Genomic DNA, 18,501 nt, shown 5'->3' with positions numbered 1-18,501 from the left:
GTACCCTCCCTTCCCCATCTACCCCCTCCTCTCTCTCCTCTGCTCTCCCTTTCCACCACTCATCGCCTCCCTAATCCCAAGTACCCTCCCCTTCCCCATCTACCCCCTCCTCTCGCTCCTCTGCTCTCCCTATCCACCACTCATCTCCTCCCTAATCCCAAGAACCCTCCCCTTCCCCATCTACCCCCTCCTCTCTCTCCTCTGCTCTCTCTATCCACCACTCATCTCCTCCCTAATCCCAAGTACCCTCCCCTTCCCCATCTACCCCCTCCTCCCTCTCCTCTGCTCTCCCTATCCACCACTCATCTCCTCCCTAATCCCAAGTACCCTCCCTTCCCCATCTACCCCCTCCTCTCTCTCCTCTGCTCTCCCTTTCCACCACTCATCGCCTCCCTAATCCCAAGTACCCTCCCCTTCCCCATCTACCCCCTCCTCTTTCTCCTCTGCTCTCCCTATCCACCACTCATCTCCTCCCTAATCCCAAGTACCCTCCCCTTCCCCATCTACCCCCTCTTCTCTCTCCTCTGCTCTCCCTATCCACCGCTCATCTCCTCCCTAATCCCAAGTACCCTCCCCTCCCCTATCTACCCCCTCCTCTCTCTCCTCTGCTCTCCCTATCCACCGCTCATCTCCTCCCTAACCCCAAGTACCCTCCCCTTCCCCATCTACCCCCCTCCTCTCTCTCCTCTGCTCTCCCTATCTGCCGCTCATCTCCTCCCTAATCCCAAGTACCCTCCCCTTCCCCATCTACCCCCTCCTCTCTCTCCTCTGCTCTCCCTATCCACCACTCATCTCCTCCCTAATCCCAAGTACCCTCCCCTTCCCCATCTACCATCCTCCTCTCTCTCCTCTGCTCTCCCTATCCACCACTCATCTCCTCCCTAATCCCAAGTACCCTCCCCTTCCCCATCTACCCCCTCCTCTCTCTCCTCTGCTCTCCCTATCCACCACTCATCTCCTCCCTAATCCCAAGTACCCTCCCCTTCCCCATCTACCCCCTCCTCTCTCTCCTCTGCTCTCCATATCCACCACTCATCTCCTCCCTAATCCCAAGTACCCTCCCCTTCCCCATCTACCCCCTCCTCTCTCTCCTCTGCTCTCCCTATCCACCACTCATCTCCTCCCTAATCCCAAGTACCCTCCCCTTCCCCATCTACCCCCTCCTCTCTCTCCTCTGCTCTCCCTATCCACCACTCATCTCCTCCCTAATCCCAAGTACCCTCCCCTTCCCCATCTACCCCCTCCCTCTCCTCTGCTCCCCCTATCCACCACTCATCTCCTCCCTAATCCCAAGTACCCTCCCCTTCCCCATCTACCCCCTCCTCTGCTCTCCCTATCCTCCACTCATCTCCTCCCTAATCCCAAGTACCCTCCCCTTCCCCATCTACCCCCTCCTCTCTCTCCTCTGCTCTCCCTATCCACCACTCATCTCCTCCCTAATCCCAAGTACCCTCCCCTTCCCCATCTACCCCCCTCCTCTCTCTCCTCTGCTCTCCCTATCCACCACTCATCTCCTCCCTAATCCCAAGTACCCTCCCCCTCCCCATCTACGCCCTCCTCTCTCTCCTCTGCACTCCCTATCCACCACTCATATCCTCCCTAATCCCAAGTACCCTCCCCTTCCCCATATACCCCCTCCTCTCTCTCCTCTGCTCTCCCTATCCACCACTCATCTCCTCCCTAATCCCAAGTACCCTCCCCTTCCCCATCTACCCCCTCCTCTCTCTCCTCTGCTCTCCCTATCCACCACTCATCTCCTCCCTAATCCCAAGTACCCCCCTTCCCCATCTACTCCCTCCTCTCTCTCCTCTGCTCTCCCTATCCACCACTTATCTCCTCCCTAATCCCAAGTACCCTCCCCCTCCCCATCTACGCCCTCCTCTCTCTCCTCTGCACTCCCTATCCACCACTCATCTCCTCCCTAATCCCAAGTACCCTCCCCTTCCCAATCTACCCCCTCCTCTCTCTCCTCTGCTCTCCCTATCCACCACTCATCTCCTCCCTAATCCCAAGTACCCCCCTTCCCCATCTACCCCCTCCTCTCTCTCCTCTCCCTATCCACCACTCATCTCCTCCCTAATCCCAAGTACCCTCCCCTTCCCCATCTACCCCCCTTTTCTCTCTCCTCTGCTCTCCCTATCCACCACTCATCTCCTCCCTAATCCCAAGTACCCTCCCCCTCCCCATCTACGCCCTCCTCTCTCTCCTCTGCACTCCCTATCCACCACTCATCTCCTCCCTAATCCCAAGTACCCTCCCCTTCCCCATATACCCCCTCCTCTCTCTCCTCTGCTCTCCCTATCCACCACTCATCTCCTCCCTAATCCCAAGTACCCTCCCCTATCTACCCCCTCCGCTCTCTCCTCTGCTCTCCCTATCCACCACTCATCTCCTCCCTAATCCCAAGTACCCCCCCTTCCCCATCTACTCCCTCCTCTCTCTCCTCTGCTCACCCTATCCACCACTTATCTCCTCCCTAATCCCAAGTACCCTCCCCCTCCCCATCTACGCCCTCCTCTCTCTCCTCTGCACTCCCTATCCACCACTCATCTCCTCCCTAATCCCAAGTACCCTCCCCTTCCCAATCTACCCCCTCCTCTCTCTCTCCTCTGCTCTCCCTATCCACCACTCATCTCCTCCCTAATCCCAAGTACCCCCCTTCCCCATCTACCCCCTCCTCTCTCTCCTCTGCTCTCCCTATCCACCACTTATCTCCTCCCTAATCCCAAGTACCCTCCCCTTCCCCATCTACCCCCTCCTCTCTCTCCTCTGCTCTCCCTATCCACCACACATCTCCTCCCTAATCCCAAGTACCCTCCCCTACCCCATCTACCCCCATCATCTCTCTCCTCTGCTCCCCTATCCACCACTCATCTCCTCCCTAATCCCAAGCACCCTTCCCTTCCCCATCTACCCCCCTCCTATCTCTCCTCTGCTCTCCCTATCCACCACTCATCTCCTCCCTAATCCCAAGTACCCTCCCCTTCCCCATCTACCCCCTCCTATCTCTCCTCTGCTCTCCCTATCCACCACTCATCTCCTCCCTAATCCCAAGTACCCTCCCCTTCCCCATCTACCCCCTCCTCTCTCTCCTCTGCACTCCCTATCCACCACTCATCTCCTCCCTAATCCCAAGCACCCTTCCCTTCCCCATCTACCCCCCTCCTATCTCTCCTCGGCTCTCCCTATCCACCACTCATCTCCTCCCTAATCCCAAGTACCCTCCCCTTCCCCATCTACCCCCTCCTATCTCTCCTCTGCTCTCCCTATCCACCACTCATCTCCTCCCTAATCCCAAGTACCCTCCCCTTCCCCATATACCCCCTCCTCTCTCTCCTCTGTTCTCCCTATCCACCACTCATCTCCTCCCTAATCCCAAGTACCCTCCCCTTCCCCATCTACCCCCTCCTCTCTCTCTGTAACGCTCACCTGATTCCCGCAGAGGCGCCGGTCTTGACTGGGTGAATGCCGTATCTTCAAAGGTGATGTGTAACACACGGTTGGCTCTTTGGGCTGGACCTCTGTGCACTGTATGTCTGACTCGAAGAGTAAGATGTCTGCAGACAGAAAATATGGGATTAATGAGCTGGGGTTATTGGGTGCCTCTCTCCTCTTCCCTTTCTCTTCTCCTGTAAAACCCCAAAGGTTAACGCCCTCACCTTAGGTAAGTGAACGCCGAGCTCTCCATCTGCCTCGGGGCAGGGTGCCGTAACCAGTTCCTTCACTGGATAAGGGTGCAGGCCTCTTGACTTCAGAGGACTGCTGTCCGTCGTTAACTGCACGAACGGTAAGTTCTGGGCACTTCAAATGTCTTTAAAAGTCTTTTGTAATGATATCTCTTGTTTTGCAGGGTTCCAGCGATGGCGGATGGCGGGCTGATGAGAGTTGAGGATCGAACCCGCGTGAGGAATAGAAGCGCCTGGAAGCACGTAAGTAAGTGCTTGTTGCCTGCTTCACGATGCGCATTAACTGTCCCTTTTATCTTGCAGGTACAAGTTCGGAGCTTTAGAGAGAAGCTGAAGGGTGCTGGAATACCCTCTGAATTCGGCGTGGGATGGAGTAATGGCACGTGAGTAATAAAGTTGCCCAATGTCTTTAAACTCACCTTCTTTTGTCTTTCAGATGCGGGATGCAGCGCCGAAGGCCTCCGGAGCGTGCGAAGAGCTGGTAAGGTTTTGTCTTTCAGATGCCGGAATGCAGTGCGAAGACCTCCGGAGCATGCGAAGAGTAGGTAAGCCTTTGTCTTTCAGATGCCGGAATGCAGCGCGAGGCGTTGGTGACAGCCGATGGACCAGGTAAGAGATGCGCTGCCACTGAAGACCGTAGTGCTAACCTGTTCTTTCTTTGTCTTTACAGGTGCTGTTGAAGACTGGATTCCAGGATGGTAAGCCATTGTTCCCTTAGGCCCAGGATCAGAAGCAGAAGACACGATGAGCGTTCTGCTGCAGAGAATGCAGAATAACGCAAAGCAAGATTCATCCATCGGGTGTGGTTTAAATAGCCTCCTGTAGTGCTTAGGTGTCTCCTTCCACAGCCACGCCTAGGTAAGAAAAGAGTTCCTGCTTTCCAGAAGAGTTCCAGTGTTCTGAACCTAGGGAGTGGCTCCTGCCCCACCCAACAGGAAAAGTAGTCCCAAACAGAAGAGGATCAGAGGCTCAACTAGCAGGTAAGTAAGCAGCATGGTCTGCTGCAGGTAAGTCCACCCAAGCATTATGAGCCCGGCGCTTCCAGCGCTGGGACTGGGCATCTTTATGAGCCTGGTGCCACTGGCGCCAGGACAGGGTCCAAAAGGTCCCAATTGGGACTGGCTGGCACTCGGAACCGGGGTTATGGGTCTGCTTCCAAGGGAGTCGGGCAAGTCCTGATCTTTTGGAAGCAGAGATCATGACAGCACCCCCCCTCAAGGCTCCTCCCAAACCGGGCTTCTCCGGGGGTTTGGGCTTGTTAGGAAATGTTCGATGAAATCTTTTGATTAGACGAGGCGCGTGGACATATTCCGCAGGTTCCCAGGATCTTTCTTGGGGGCCGTAGCCTTTCCAGTCAATCAGGTAAAATAGTTTAGATTTGGAGATCTTGGAATCCAGGATGCTTTTGACTTCAAACTCGAGTTCTCCATCAACTAGGATAGGTTTTGGAGATTTAGTTAGTCGGGTTTGAGGTTGCACGGGTTTTAATAGAGAGACGTGGAAGACCGGATGTATCTTCATGTGAGGGTGCAAGTCCAACTTGACCGCTACTGGATTTACTATGGTAGTGATGGAATAGGGACCCAGGTATCTTGGGTTGAATGTGCGTGGTCCTTTTAGAGGTAGATATTTGGTGGATAACCAGACTTGATCTCCTACTTGATATTGGGGGGCTTCCTTCCGATGTTGGTCTGCTCCTTTCTTGTATTGTTCTTTAGCCCTTTGAAGGTGAGAAACGGCTTCCTTAAAGGCTTGGGTGATTGTAGAATGCAGGTGTTCTACTGCTGGTGTTCCAAGATCTTGGAGTGGATCCAACTCCGAGGTTCGAGGGTGACTACCGTATAAAAGAAAAAACGGGGTCTTCCCAGTTCCCGAGTGGACAGAGTTATTGTAGGCATATTCGGCTATCCAAAGGATATCTTTCCAAGTTTTTTCAGTTTGTTGCAGCATGCAGCGCAAATACTGTTCCAGAGTTTGATTGGTCCTCTCGGTTTGTCCGTCAGTTTGAGGGTGGTGGCTGGTCGAAAGTCTCACATCAATTTGAGCCGACCGACAGCAACTTCGCCAAAAATGAGAAATAAATTGACTACCTCGATCCGAAATTAGAACTGAAGGAAAACCGTGCAGTCGGACGATGTTCTCGAGAAATTCTCGGGCCAGAGTTGCTGCTGTTGGTAAGCCTTTGAGTGGAATGAAATGCGCCATCTTGGAGAATAGGTCCACGATTACTAGGATCGTATTGTATCCGGAGCATGGAGGTAGATCGGTGATGAAGTCCATAGAAAGCGTATGCCAAGGGCGAGGTGGGATGTCAATAGGGCGTAAGAGGCCGGCTGGTTTTTTCTTTTGACTCTTGTTTTGGGCGCATACTCCACAGGACATTATAAAGTCTCTGATATCTTTTTTCCAAGACGGCCACCAGAAGTAGCGCTTGATCTTTTCCGAGGTTTTGGCCATACCGGGATGTCCTTCCATTAAAGAATCGTGATAACAAGAGATTACCTTTTTCTGCAAATCTGTGCTGGGCAGGTATAACCGTTCTTGGAAATATAATAGGTTGTCCTTCACCGTAAAGTCCTTTCCCTGCAGATGCCAATTCTGTATGTCTGCTGGAGTTACCAGTAGCCTGGCTTTATCCTTAACTTCCTCTATGGATTGTGTGGCGATTACACCCAGAATTCTTTGTTCGGGAATGATAGGTACAGGTTTAGGATTGATCAAATGTTCTTCCACTCCCATCCGAGAAAGGGCATCAGCTTTACCGTTTTTTGTTCCAGGTCGATAGGTAATTAGGAAGTCAAACTCGGCAAAGAATAGTGCCCAACGGAGTTGCCTAGAGGATTGAGCTTTTGCGGTTTTCAAATATTGCAGGTTTCGGTGATCTGTAATCACAGTAACGGTGTGTCGAGCCCCCAGAAGATAATGCCGCCAAGCCTTAAAGGCGGACTTGATAGCTAGAAGTTCCTTATCAGTAATAGTGTAATTGATTTCAGGAGGCGAGAATTTGCGGGACCAAAATGCCACGGGATGCAACTGATTAGTTACTGGGTCCTTTTGTGATAGAACTGCCCCCATGGCAAGGCTCGAAGCATCAGTTTCAACGATGTAGGGGAGTTCTGGGCGAGGATGTTTTAAGATCGGTGCAGAGATAAATCTAGTCTTCAAATTCAGGAAGGCTTGTTCCGCCTCGGTAGACCATTCAAAACGTTTGTATTTCTTTAACAAGGCGGTGATGGGCTGGACTATTCGAGAGAATTCGGGGATAAACCTGCGGTAAAAGTTAGCGAAGCCTAACATGCTTTGAACACCTTTTACGGAGGATGGCGATGGCCATTTGAGAATTGCATCGACCTTCTTTGAATCCATACGCACTCCGCTAGGTGATAATATGAATCCCAAGAATTCAACTTCAGTCACGTTGAAAACACATTTTTCCAATTTAGCGAAAAGTTTGTGTTGACGCAAACTCTCGAGGACCATTTTCACGTGTTTCCGATGTTCAGTTTCCGATGAAGAATAAACGAGGATGTCGTCAATGTAAACAACAACACACACATCTATGAGCTCTCTGAGGACATCGTTCATAAAATATTGAAAGGCGGCCGGGGCATTGCAAAGTCCGAAGGGCATGACCTGATATTCAAATAGCCCATACTTGGTGCGGAAAGCCGTCTTCCATTCATCGCCCTCTTTTACTCGTACCAAGTGGTAGGCTCCTCTAAGATCCAGCTTTGTATATATGCATGCTTTTCTGACTTGGTCCAGGAGTTCAGGGATCAAAGGTAACGGATATCTATTCTTGACGGTGATCTGGTTCAGGGCGCGATAATCTATACAAGTTCTAAGGTCCCCTTCTTTTTTTGGAACGAAGAACAAAGCTGAGGAAGCAGGGAACTTGGAAGGACGAATAAACCCATTCGCTAGGTATTGATCCAGGTATTATCGGAGGTGAAGATTCTCAGGCTCGGTGAGGGCATAAATTCTACTACAAGGAGGAGTAGATCCAGGTATCAGGTCTATCTGGCAGTCATAAGACCTATGAGGAGGTAGAGAGTTAGCCTGATCCTTCCGGAAAACATCTTGGAATTCTAGGTATTCGGGAGGTAACTGGGGAGCCTCCGAAGAAATTGCTGCCAGTGCAACACCAGGTCGAGGGTGACAAGTAGAGACACATTCTGGAAACTGAACCGTTCTTGCTCGCCAATCGATCTGAGGATTGTGCTTCTCTAACCAAGGAATTCCTAGAATAATCTGGAACTGAGGGGCCTTGATCACATCGAACACGATCTTCTCATGGTGTCCATCTTGACTCACTAGCGTCACTTCTTGGGTGGTATGCGTTACTGGTCCGGAGGCTATCTCCGTACCATCCACCGTAGTAATGACGTCCTTTACAGCCTTTGGACAAAGAGTCAGATTCATCCTCAAAACCATTTCATGATCCACATAATTGCCGATGGCACCGCTGTCGACGTAAGCTTCAATCGCATGTAATCGATCCGGATGTTCAGGGCTAATGAGGACCATAGGTATCACGAAATGCGAGGTCACGGATCTGGTTTTAACGCTCGGCAAGAGGACCTCTATTCTTGTCGGGCGAGGTCGTTTCCCTGCTCGGAGTTTGTGACCCTGGTAACTGCAGCTCCTACTGCCTTCTTGGCTGGTTTCACCGGACAGTCTCGAAGAAAGTGCCCCGGGTTTCCGCAATAGAGACATAATTGCAGCTGTTTTCTCCTTTCCCGCTCCTTTTGTGTTAGTGGTCCTTTCAGGCCCCCTATTTGCATGGGTTCCCCGGAGTCTACTCCTTTGGTAGAAGTTGGTGGTTTGGAAAATACTTGAGCATCAAACTTGGAACGATCGGCCTTCCTGTTCTGCAGTCTGTGGTCTATTTGAACGACTAAGTCAATATAGTCCGAACAGTCTTGCGGGGGATTCACTACTTGGGCTAACACATCTTTGAGCTCTCCACGTAAACCTCTATAAAACAGCGTAATCCTTTTGTCCTCAGGCCATTGAGTTTCCACTATCAGTCTGTTGAAAGACGCAATATAAGCCAAAAGGTCTTGATTACCCTGTCGCAATGAAAGGAGCTCATTGTCCAAGGCCTGCCCCTGTGAATGTCTTGCAAACAGTTTTTCCATACTGAGCTGAAAAGCTTGAAAATCATGGAGAACCGGATCATCTTGATTAACTAGAGGGATCGACCAGTCTGCTGCATTGCCACTAAGGTACGAAAGCACGAAAGCTACCTTAGCTTGATCAGTTGGAAAGGCTGCTGGCCGGCATAAGAAGTGCAACCGGCACTGATTAATAAATACTGCAAACCTCTTTGGGTCACCAGAAAATCGTTCGGGCGGAGCCAGAGGTACATTCCCAGGTAGGTTAATCTGCACTGGGTTCGTAGAGGATGTTGAAGGAAGATTTGCCACTGATGCGGGTAACGGAGTTTGTCCGGCTTGTGACTGTAGCAATTGTCTAGCGAGATCGTCTGTTCGCTCCTTGGAAATAATCAGTTCCCTTCTTAGAGCATTCGTTTCCTGACGGGCTGCATGCACTTCTGCTCTTAGTTCCCCAAGTAACTGGGCTAGCTGGTCGGTATCCGAGGTTTCCATAGCGCCTGGGTGGGAGTTTTGCGGTCGGCTTTGCGTTCTGTAACGCTCACCTGATTCCCGCAGAGGCGCCGGTCTTGACTGGGTGAATGCCGTATCTTCAAAGGTGATGTGTAACACACGGTTGGCTCTTTGGGCTGGACCTCTGTGCACTGTATGTCTGACTCGAAGAGTAAGATGTCTGCAGACAGAAAATATGGGATTAATGAGCTGGGGTTATTGGGTGCCTCTCTCCTCTTCCCTTTCTCTTCTCCTGTAAAACCCCAAAGGTTAACGCCCTCACCTTAGGTAAGTGAACGCCGAGCTCTCCATCTGCCTCGGGGCAGGGTGCCGTAACCAGTTCCTTCACTGGATAAGGGTGCAGGCCTCTTGACTTCAGAGGACTGCTGTCCGTCGTTAACTGCACGAACGGTAAGTTCTGGGCACTTCAAATGTCTTTAAAAGTCTTTTGTAATGATATCTCTTGTTTTGCAGGGTTCCAGCGATGGCGGATGGCGGGCTGATGAGAGTTGAGGATCGAACCCGCGTGAGGAATAGAAGCGCCTGGAAGCACGTAAGTAAGCGCTTGTTGCCTGCTTCACGATGCGCATTAACTGTCCCTTTTATCTTGCAGGTACATGTTCGGAGCTTTAGAGAGAAGCTGAAGGGTGCTGGAATACCCACTGAATTCGGCATGGGATGGAGTAATGGCACGTGAGTAATAAAGTTGCCCAATGTCTTTAAACTCACCTTCTTTTGTCTTTCAGATGCGGGATGCAGCGCCGAAGGCCTCCGGAGCGTGCGAAGAGCTGGTAAGGTTTTGTCTTTCAGATGCCGGAATGCAGTGCGAAGACCTCCGGAGCATGGGAAGAGTAGGTAAGCCTTTGTCTTTCAGATGCCGGAATGCAGCGCGAGGCGTTGGTGACAGCCGATGGACCAGGTAAGAGATGCGCTGCCACTGAAGACCGTAGTGCTAACCTGTTCTTTCTTTGTCTTTACAGGTGCTGTTGAAGACTGGATTCCAGGATGGTAAGCCATTGTTCCCTTAGGCCCAGGATCAGAAGCAGAAGACACGATGAGCGTTCTGCTGCAGAGAATGCAGAATAACGCAAAGCAAGATTCATCCATCGGGTGTGGTTTAAATAGCCTCCTGTAGTGCTCAGGTCTCTCCTTCCACAGCCACGCCTAGGTAAGAAAAGAGTTCCTGCTTTCCAGAAGAGTTCCAGTGTTCTGAACCTAGGGAGTGGCTCCTGCCCCACCCAACAGGAAAAGTAGTCCCAAACAGAAGAGGATCAGAGGCTCAACTAGCAGGTAAGTAAGCAGCATGGTCTGCTGCAGGTAAGTCCACACAAGCATTATGAGCCCGGCGCTTCCAGCGCTGGGACTGGGCATCTTTATGAGCCTGGTGCCACTGGCGCCAGGACAGGGTCCAAAAGGTCCCAATTGGGACTGGCTGGCACTCGGAACCGGGGTTATGGGTCTGCTTCCAAGGGAGTCGGGCAAGTCCTGATCTTTTGGAAGCAGAGATCATGACACTCTCCTCTGCTCTCCCTATCCACCACTCATCTCCTCCCTAATCCCAAGTACCCTCCCCTTCCCCATCTACCCCCTCCTCTCTCTCCTCTGCTCTCCCTATCCACCACTCATCTCCTCCCTAATCCCAAGTACCCTCCCCTTCCCCATCTACCCCTCTTCTCTCTCCTCTGCTCTCCCTATCCACCACTCATCTCCTCCCTAATCCCAAGTGCCCTACCCTTCCCCATCTACCCCCTCCTCTCTCTCCTCTGCTCTCCCTATCCACCACTCATCTCCTCCCTAATCCCAAGTACCCTCCCCTTCCCCATCTATCCCCCTCCTATCTCTCCTCTGCTCTCCCTATCCACCACTCATCTCCTCCCTAATCCAAAGTACCATCCCCTTCGCCATATACCCCCTTCCTCCTCCTCTCTCTCCTCTGCTCTCCCTATCCACCACTCATCTCCTCCCTAATCCCAAGTACCCTCCCCTTCCCCATCTTCCCCCCTCCTCTTTCTCCTCTGCTCTCCCTATCCACCACTCATCTCCTCCCTAATCCCAAGTACCCTCCCCTTCCCCATCTACCCCCCTCCTCTCTCTCCTCTGCTCTCCCTATCCACCACTCATCTCCTCCCTAATCCCAAGTACCCTCTCCTTCCCCATCTACCCCCTCCTCTCTCTCCTCTGCTCTCCCTATCCACCACTCATCTCCTCCCTAATCCCAAGTACCCTCCCCTTCCCCATCTACCACCCCTCCTCTTTCTCCTCTGCTCTCCATATCCACCACTCATCTCCTCCCTAATCCCAAGTACCCTCCCCTTCCCCATCTACCCCCTCCTCTCTCTCCTCTGCTCTCCCTATCCACCACTCATCTCCTCCCTAATCCCAAGTACCCTCCCCTTCCCCATCTAACCCCTCCTCTCTCTCCTATGCTCTCCCTATCCACCACTCATCTCCTCCCTAATCCCAAGTACCCTCTCCTTCCCCATCTACCCCCTCCTCTCTCTCCTCTGCTCTCCCTATCCACCACTCATCTCCTCCCTAATCCCAAGTACCCTCCCCTTCCCCATCTACCCCCTCCTCTCTTTCCTCTGCTCTCCCTATCCACCACTCATCTCCTCCCTAATCCCAAGTACCCTCCCCTTCCCCATCTACCCCCTCCTCTCTCTCCTCTGCTCCCCCTATCCACCACTCATCTCCTCCCTAATCCCAAGTACCCTCCCCTTCCCCATCTACCCCCTCCTCTCTCTCCTCTGCTCTCCCTATCCACCACTCATCTCCTCCCTAATCCCAAGTACCCTCCCCCTCCGCCATCTACCCTCTTCCTCCTCTCTCCTCTGCTCTTCCTATCCACCACTCATCTCCTCCCTAATCCCAAGTACCCTCCCCTTCCCCATCTACCCCCTCCTCTCTCTCCTCTGCTCTCCCTATCCACCACTCATCTCCTCCCTAATCCCAAGTACCCTCCCCTTCCCCATCTACCCCCTCCTCTCTCTCCTCTGCTCTCCCTATCCACCACTCATCTCCTCCCTAATCCCAAGTACCCTCCCCTTCCCCATCTACCCCCTCCTCTCTCTCCTCTGCTCTCCCTATCCACCACTCATCTCCTCCCTAATCCCAAGTTCCCTCCCCTTCCTCATCTACCCCCTCCTCTCTCTCCTCTGCTCTCCCTATCCACCACTCATCTCCTCCCTAATCCCAAGTACCCTCCCCTTCCCCATCTACCCCCTCCTCTCTCTCCTCTGCTCTCCCTATCCACCACTCATCTCCTCCCTAATCCCAAGTACCCTCCCCTTCCCCATCTACCCCCTCCTCTCTCTCCTCTGCTCTCCCTATCCACCACTCATCTCCTCCCTAATCCCAAGTACCCTCCCCTTCCCCATCTACCCCCTCCTCTCTCTCCTCTGCTCTCCCTATCCACCACTCATCTCCTCCCTAATCCCAAGTACCCTCCCCTTCCCCATCTACCCCCCTCCTCTCTCTCCTCTGCTCTCCCTATCCACCACTCATCTCCTCCCTAATCCCAAGTACCCTCCCCATCTACGCCCTCCTCTCTCTCCTCTGCAATCCCTATCCACCACTCATCTCCTCCCTAATCCCAAGTACCCTCCCCTTCCCCATATACCCCCTCCTCTCTCTCCTCTGCTCTCCCTATCCACCACTCATCTCCTCCCTAATCCCAAGTACCCTCCCCTTCCCCATCTACCCCCTCCTCTCTCTCCTCTGCTCTCCCTATCCACCACTCATCTCCTCCCTAATCCCAAGTACCCCCCCTTCCCCATCTACTCCCTCCTCTCTCTCCTCTGCTCTCCCTATCCACCACTTATCTCCTCCCTAATCCCAAGTACCCTCCCCCTCCCCATCTACGCCCTCCTCTCTCTCCTCTGCTCTCCCTATCCACCACTCATCTCCTCCCTAATCCCAAGTACCCTCCCCTTCCCCATCTACCCCCTCCTCTCTCTCCTCTGCTCTCCTTATCCACCACTCATCTCCTCCCTAATCCCAAGTACCCTCCCCTTCCCCATCTACCCCTCCTCTCTCTCCTATGCTCTCCCTATCCACCACTCATCTCCTCCCTAATCCCAAGTACCCTCTCCTTCCCCATCTACCCCCTCCTCTCTCTCCTCTGCTCTCCCTATCCACCACTCATCTCCTCCCTAATCCCAAGTACCCTCCCCTTCCCCATCTACCCCCTCCTCTCTCTCCTCTGCTCTCCCTATCCACCACTCATCTCCTCCCTAATCCCAAGTACCCTCCCCTTCCCCATCTACCCCCTCCTCTCTCTCCTCTGCTCTCCCTATCCACCACTCATCTCCTCCCTAATCCCAAGTACCCTCCCCTTCCCCATCTACCCCCTCCTCTCTCTCCTCTGCTCTCCCTATCCACCACTCATCTCCTCCCTAATCCCAAGTACCCTCCCCCTCCGCCATCTACCCCCTTCCTCCTCTCTCCTCTGCTCTTCCTATCCACCACTCATCTCCTCCCTAATCCCAAGTACCCTCCCCTTCCCCATCTACCCCCTCCTCTCTCTCCTCTGCTCTCCCTATCCACCACTCATCTCCTCCCTAATCCCAAGTACCCTCCCCTTCCCCATCTACCCCCTCCTCTCTCTCCTCTGCTCTCCCTATCCACCACTCATCTCCTCCCTAATCCCAAGTGCCCTCCCCTTCCCCATCTACCCCCTCCTCTCTCTCCTCTGCTCTCCCTATCCACCACTCATCTCCTCCCTAATCCCAAGTGCCCTCCCCTTCCCCATCTACCCCCTCCTCTCTCTCCTCTGCTCTCCCTATCCACCACTCATTCCCAAGTACCCTCCCCTTCCCCATCTACCCCCTCCTCTCTCTCCTCTGCTCTCCCTATCCACCACTCATCTCCTCCCTAATCCCAAGTACCCTCCCCTTCCCCATCTACCCCCTCCTCTCTCTCCTCTGCTCTCCCTATCCACCACTCATCTCCTCCCTAATCCCAAGTGCCCTCCCCTTCCCCATCTACCCCCTCCTCTCTCTCCTCTGCTCTCCCTATCCACCACTCATCTCCTCCCTAATCCCAAGTACCCTCCCCTTCCCCATCTACCGCCATCATCTCTCTCCTCTGCTGCCCTATCCACCACTCATCTCCTCCCTAATCCCAAGTACCCTCCCCTTCCCCATCTACCTCCATCATCTCTCTCCTCTGCTGCCCTATCCACCACTCATCTCCTCCCTAATCCCAAGTACCCTCCCCTTCCCCATATACCCCCTTCCTCCTCCTCTCTCTCCTCTGCTCTCCCTATCCACCACTCATCTCCTCCCTAATCCCAAGTACCCTCCTCTTTCTCCTCTGCTCTCCCTATCCACCACTCATCTCCTCCCTAATCCCAAGTACCCTCCCCTTCCCCATCTAGCCCCTCCTCTCTCTCCTCTGCTCTCCCTATCCACCACTCATCTCCTCCCTAATCCCAAGTACCCTCTCCTTCCCCATCTACCCCCTCCTCTCTCTCCTCTGCTCTCCCTATCCACCACTCATCTCCTCCCTAATCCCAAGTACCCTCCCCTTCCCCATCTACCACCCCTCCTCTCTCTCCTCTGCTCTCCCTATCCACCACTCATCTCCTCCCTAATCCCAAGTACCCTCTCCTTCCCCATCTACCCCCTCCTCTCTCTCCTCTGCTCTCCCTATCCACCACTCATCTCCTCCATAATCCCAAGTACCCTCCCCTTCCCCATCTACCACCCCTCCTCTTTCTCCTCTGCTCTCCCTATCCACCACTCATCTCCTCCCTAATCCCAAGTACCCTCCCCTTCCCCATCTACCCCCTCCTCTCTCTCCTCTGCTCTCCCTATCCACCACTCATCTCCTCCCTAATCCCAAGTACCCTCCCCTTCCCCATCTACCCCCTCCTCTCTCTCCTCTGCTCTCCCTATCCACCACTCATCTCCTCCCTAATCCCAAGTACCCTCCCCTTCCCCATCTACCACCCCTCCTCTTTCTCCTCTGCTCTCCATATCCACCACTCATCTCCTCCCTAATCCCAAGTACCCTCCCCTTCCCCATCTACCCCCTCCTCTCTCTCCTCTGCTCTCCCTATCCACCACTCATCTCCTCCCTAATCCCAAGTACCCTCCCCTTCCCCATCTAACCCCTCCTCTCTCTCCTATGCTCTCCCTATCCACCACTCATCTCCTCCCTAATCCCAAGTACCCTCTCCTTCCCCATCTACCCCCTCCTCTCTCTCCTCTGCTCTCCCTATCCACCACTCATCTCCTCCCTAATCCCAAGTACCCTCCCCTTCCCCATCTACCCCCTCCTCTCTTTCCTCTGCTCTCCCTATCCACCACTCATCTCCTCCCTAATCCCAAGTACCCTCCCCTTCCCCATCTACCCCCTCCTCTCTCTCCTCTGCTCCCCCTATCCACCACTCATCTCCTCCCTAATCCCAAGTACCCTCCCCTTCCCCATCTACCCCCTCCTCTCTCTCCTCTGCTCTCCCTATCCACCACTCATCTCCTCCCTAATCCCAAGTACCCTCCCCCTCCGCCATCTACCCTCTTCCTCCTCTCTCCTCTGCTCTTCCTATCCACCACTCATCTCCTCCCTAATCCCAAGTACCCTCCCCTTCCCCATCTACCCCCTCCTCTCTCTCCTCTGCTCTCCCTATCCACCACTCATCTCCTCCCTAATCCCAAGTACCCTCCCCTTCCCCATCTACCCCCTCCTCTCTCTCCTCTGCTCTCCCTATCCACCACTCATCTCCTCCCTAATCCCAAGTACCCTCCCCTTCCCCATCTACCCCCTCCTCTCTCTCCTCTGCTCTCCCTATCCACCACTCATCTCCTCCCTAATCCCAAGTTCCCTCCCCTTCCTCATCTACCCCCTCCTCTCTCTCCTCTGCTCTCCCTATCCACCACTCATCTCCTCCCTAATCCCAAGTACCCTCCCCTTCCCCATCTACCCCCTCCTCTCTCTCCTCTGCTCTCCCTATCCACCACTCATCTCCTCCCTAATCCCAAGTACCCTCCCCTTCCCCATCTACCCCCTCCTCTCTCTCCTCTGCTCTCCCTATCCACCACTCATCTCCTCCCTAATCCCAAGTACCCTCCCCTTCCCCATCTACCCCCTCCTCTCTCTCCTCTGCTCTCCCTATCCACCACTCATCTCCTCCCTAATCCCAAGTACCCTCCCCTTCCCCATCTACCCCCCTCCTCTCTCTCCTCTGCTCTCCCTATCCACCACTCATCTCCTCCCTAATCCCAAGTACCCTCCCCATCTACGCCCTCCTCTCTCTCCTCTGCAATCCCTATCCACCACTCATCTCCTCCCTAATCCCAAGTACCCTCCCCTTCCCCATATACCCCCTCCTCTCTCTCCTCTGCTCTCCCTATCCACCACTCATCTCCTCCCTAATCCCAAGTACCCTCCCCTTCCCCATCTACCCCCTCCTCTCTCTCCTCTGCTCTCCCTATCCACCACTCATCTCCTCCCTAATCCCAAGTACCCCCCCTTCCCCATCTACTCCCTCCTCTCTCTCCTCTGCTCTCCCTATCCACCACTTATCTCCTCCCTAATCCCAAGTACCCTCCCCCTCCCCATCTACGCCCTCCTCTCTCTCCTCTGCTCTCCCTATCCACCACTCATCTCCTCCCTAATCCCAAGTACCCTCCCCTTCCCCATCTACCCCCTCCTCTCTCTCCTCTGCTCTCCTTATCCACCACTCATCTCCTCCCTAATCCCAAGTACCCTCCCCTTCCCCATCTACCCCTCCTCTCTCTCCTATGCTCTCCCTATCCACCACTCATCTCCTCCCTAATCCCAAGTACCCTCTCCTTCCCCATCTACCCCCTCCTCTCTCTCCTCTGCTCTCCCTATCCACCACTCATCTCCTCCCTAATCCCAAGTACCCTCCCCTTCCCCATCTACCCCCTCCTCTCTCTCCTCTGCTCTCCCTATCCACCACTCATCTCCTCCCTAATCCCAAGTACCCTCCCCTTCCCCATCTACCCCCTCCTCTCTCTCCTCTGCTCTCCCTATCCACCACTCATCTCCTCCCTAATCCCAAGTACCCTCCCCTTCCCCATCTACCCCCTCCTCTCTCTCCTCTGCTCTCCCTATCCACCACTCATCTCCTCCCTAATCCCAAGTACCCTCCCCCTCCGCCATCTACCCCCTTCCTCCTCTCTCCTCTGCTCTTCCTATCCACCACTCATCTCCTCCCTAATCCCAAGTACCCTCCCCTTCCCCATCTACCCCCTCCTCTCTCTCCTCTGCTCTCCCTATCCACCACTCATCTCCTCCCTAATCCCAAGTACCCTCCCCTTCCCCATCTACCCCCTCCTCTCTCTCCTCTGCTCTCCCTATCCACCACTCATCTCCTCCCTAATCCCAAGTGCCCTCCCCTTCCCCATCTACCCCCTCCTCTCTCTCCTCTGCTCTCCCTATCCACCACTCATCTCCTCCCTAATCCCAAGTGCCCTCCCCTTCCCCATCTACCCCCTCCTCTCTCTCCTCTGCTCTCCCTATCCACCACTCATTCCCAAGTACCCTCCCCTTCCCCATCTACCCCCTCCTCTCTCTCCTCTGCTCTCCCTATCCACCACTCATCTCCTCCCTAATCCCAAGTACCCTCCCCTTCCCCATCTACCCCCTCCTCTCTCTCCTCTGCTCTCCCTATCCACCACTCATCTCCTCCCTAATCCCAAGTGCCCTCCCCTTCCCCATCTACCCCCTCCTCTCTCTCCTCTGCTCTCCCTATCCACCACTCATCTCCTCCCTAATCCCAAGTACCCTCCCCTTCCCCATCTACCGCCATCATCTCTCTCCTCTGCTGCCCTATCCACCACTCATCTCCTCCCTAATCCCAAGTACCCTCCCCTTCCCCATCTACCTCCATCATCTCTCTCCTCTGCTGCCCTATCCACCACTCATCTCCTCCCTAATCCCAAGTACCCTCCCCTTCCCCATATACCCCCTTCCTCCTCCTCTCTCTCCTCTGCTCTCCCTATCCACCACTCATCTCCTCCCTAATCCCAAGTACCCTCCTCTTTCTCCTCTGCTCTCCCTATCCACCACTCATCTCCTCCCTAATCCCAAGTACCCTCCCCTTCCCCATCTAGCCCCTCCTCTCTCTCCTCTGCTCTCCCTATCCACCACTCATCTCCTCCCTAATCCCAAGTACCCTCTCCTTCCCCATCTACCCCCTCCTCTCTCTCCTCTGCTCTCCCTATCCACCACTCATC

The 18,501-nt window shown here is 54.0% G+C and overlaps 1 protein-coding gene across 1 annotated transcript in view; it reads left to right on the top strand.

The window, feature by feature from the left end:
• LOC138473489 (uncharacterized) overlaps positions 1-18,501 on the top strand; it is a 226,070-nt gene that overhangs the window by 49,431 nt on the left and 158,138 nt on the right. The window contains 1 exon segment of the mRNA XM_069612131.1: positions 3,990-4,069. Coding sequence (XP_069468232.1) covers positions 3,990-4,069 — 80 coding nt within the window.

This window comes from Ambystoma mexicanum, chromosome 8, assembly GCF_040938575.1.
Source record: "Ambystoma mexicanum isolate Mex_15411 chromosome 8, UKY_AmexF1_1, whole genome shotgun sequence".
NCBI lineage: Eukaryota > Metazoa > Chordata > Amphibia > Caudata > Ambystomatidae > Ambystoma > Ambystoma mexicanum.
Note: the sequence above shows the minus strand (reverse complement) of the source record. Positions and strands in the feature narration are given on the sequence as shown.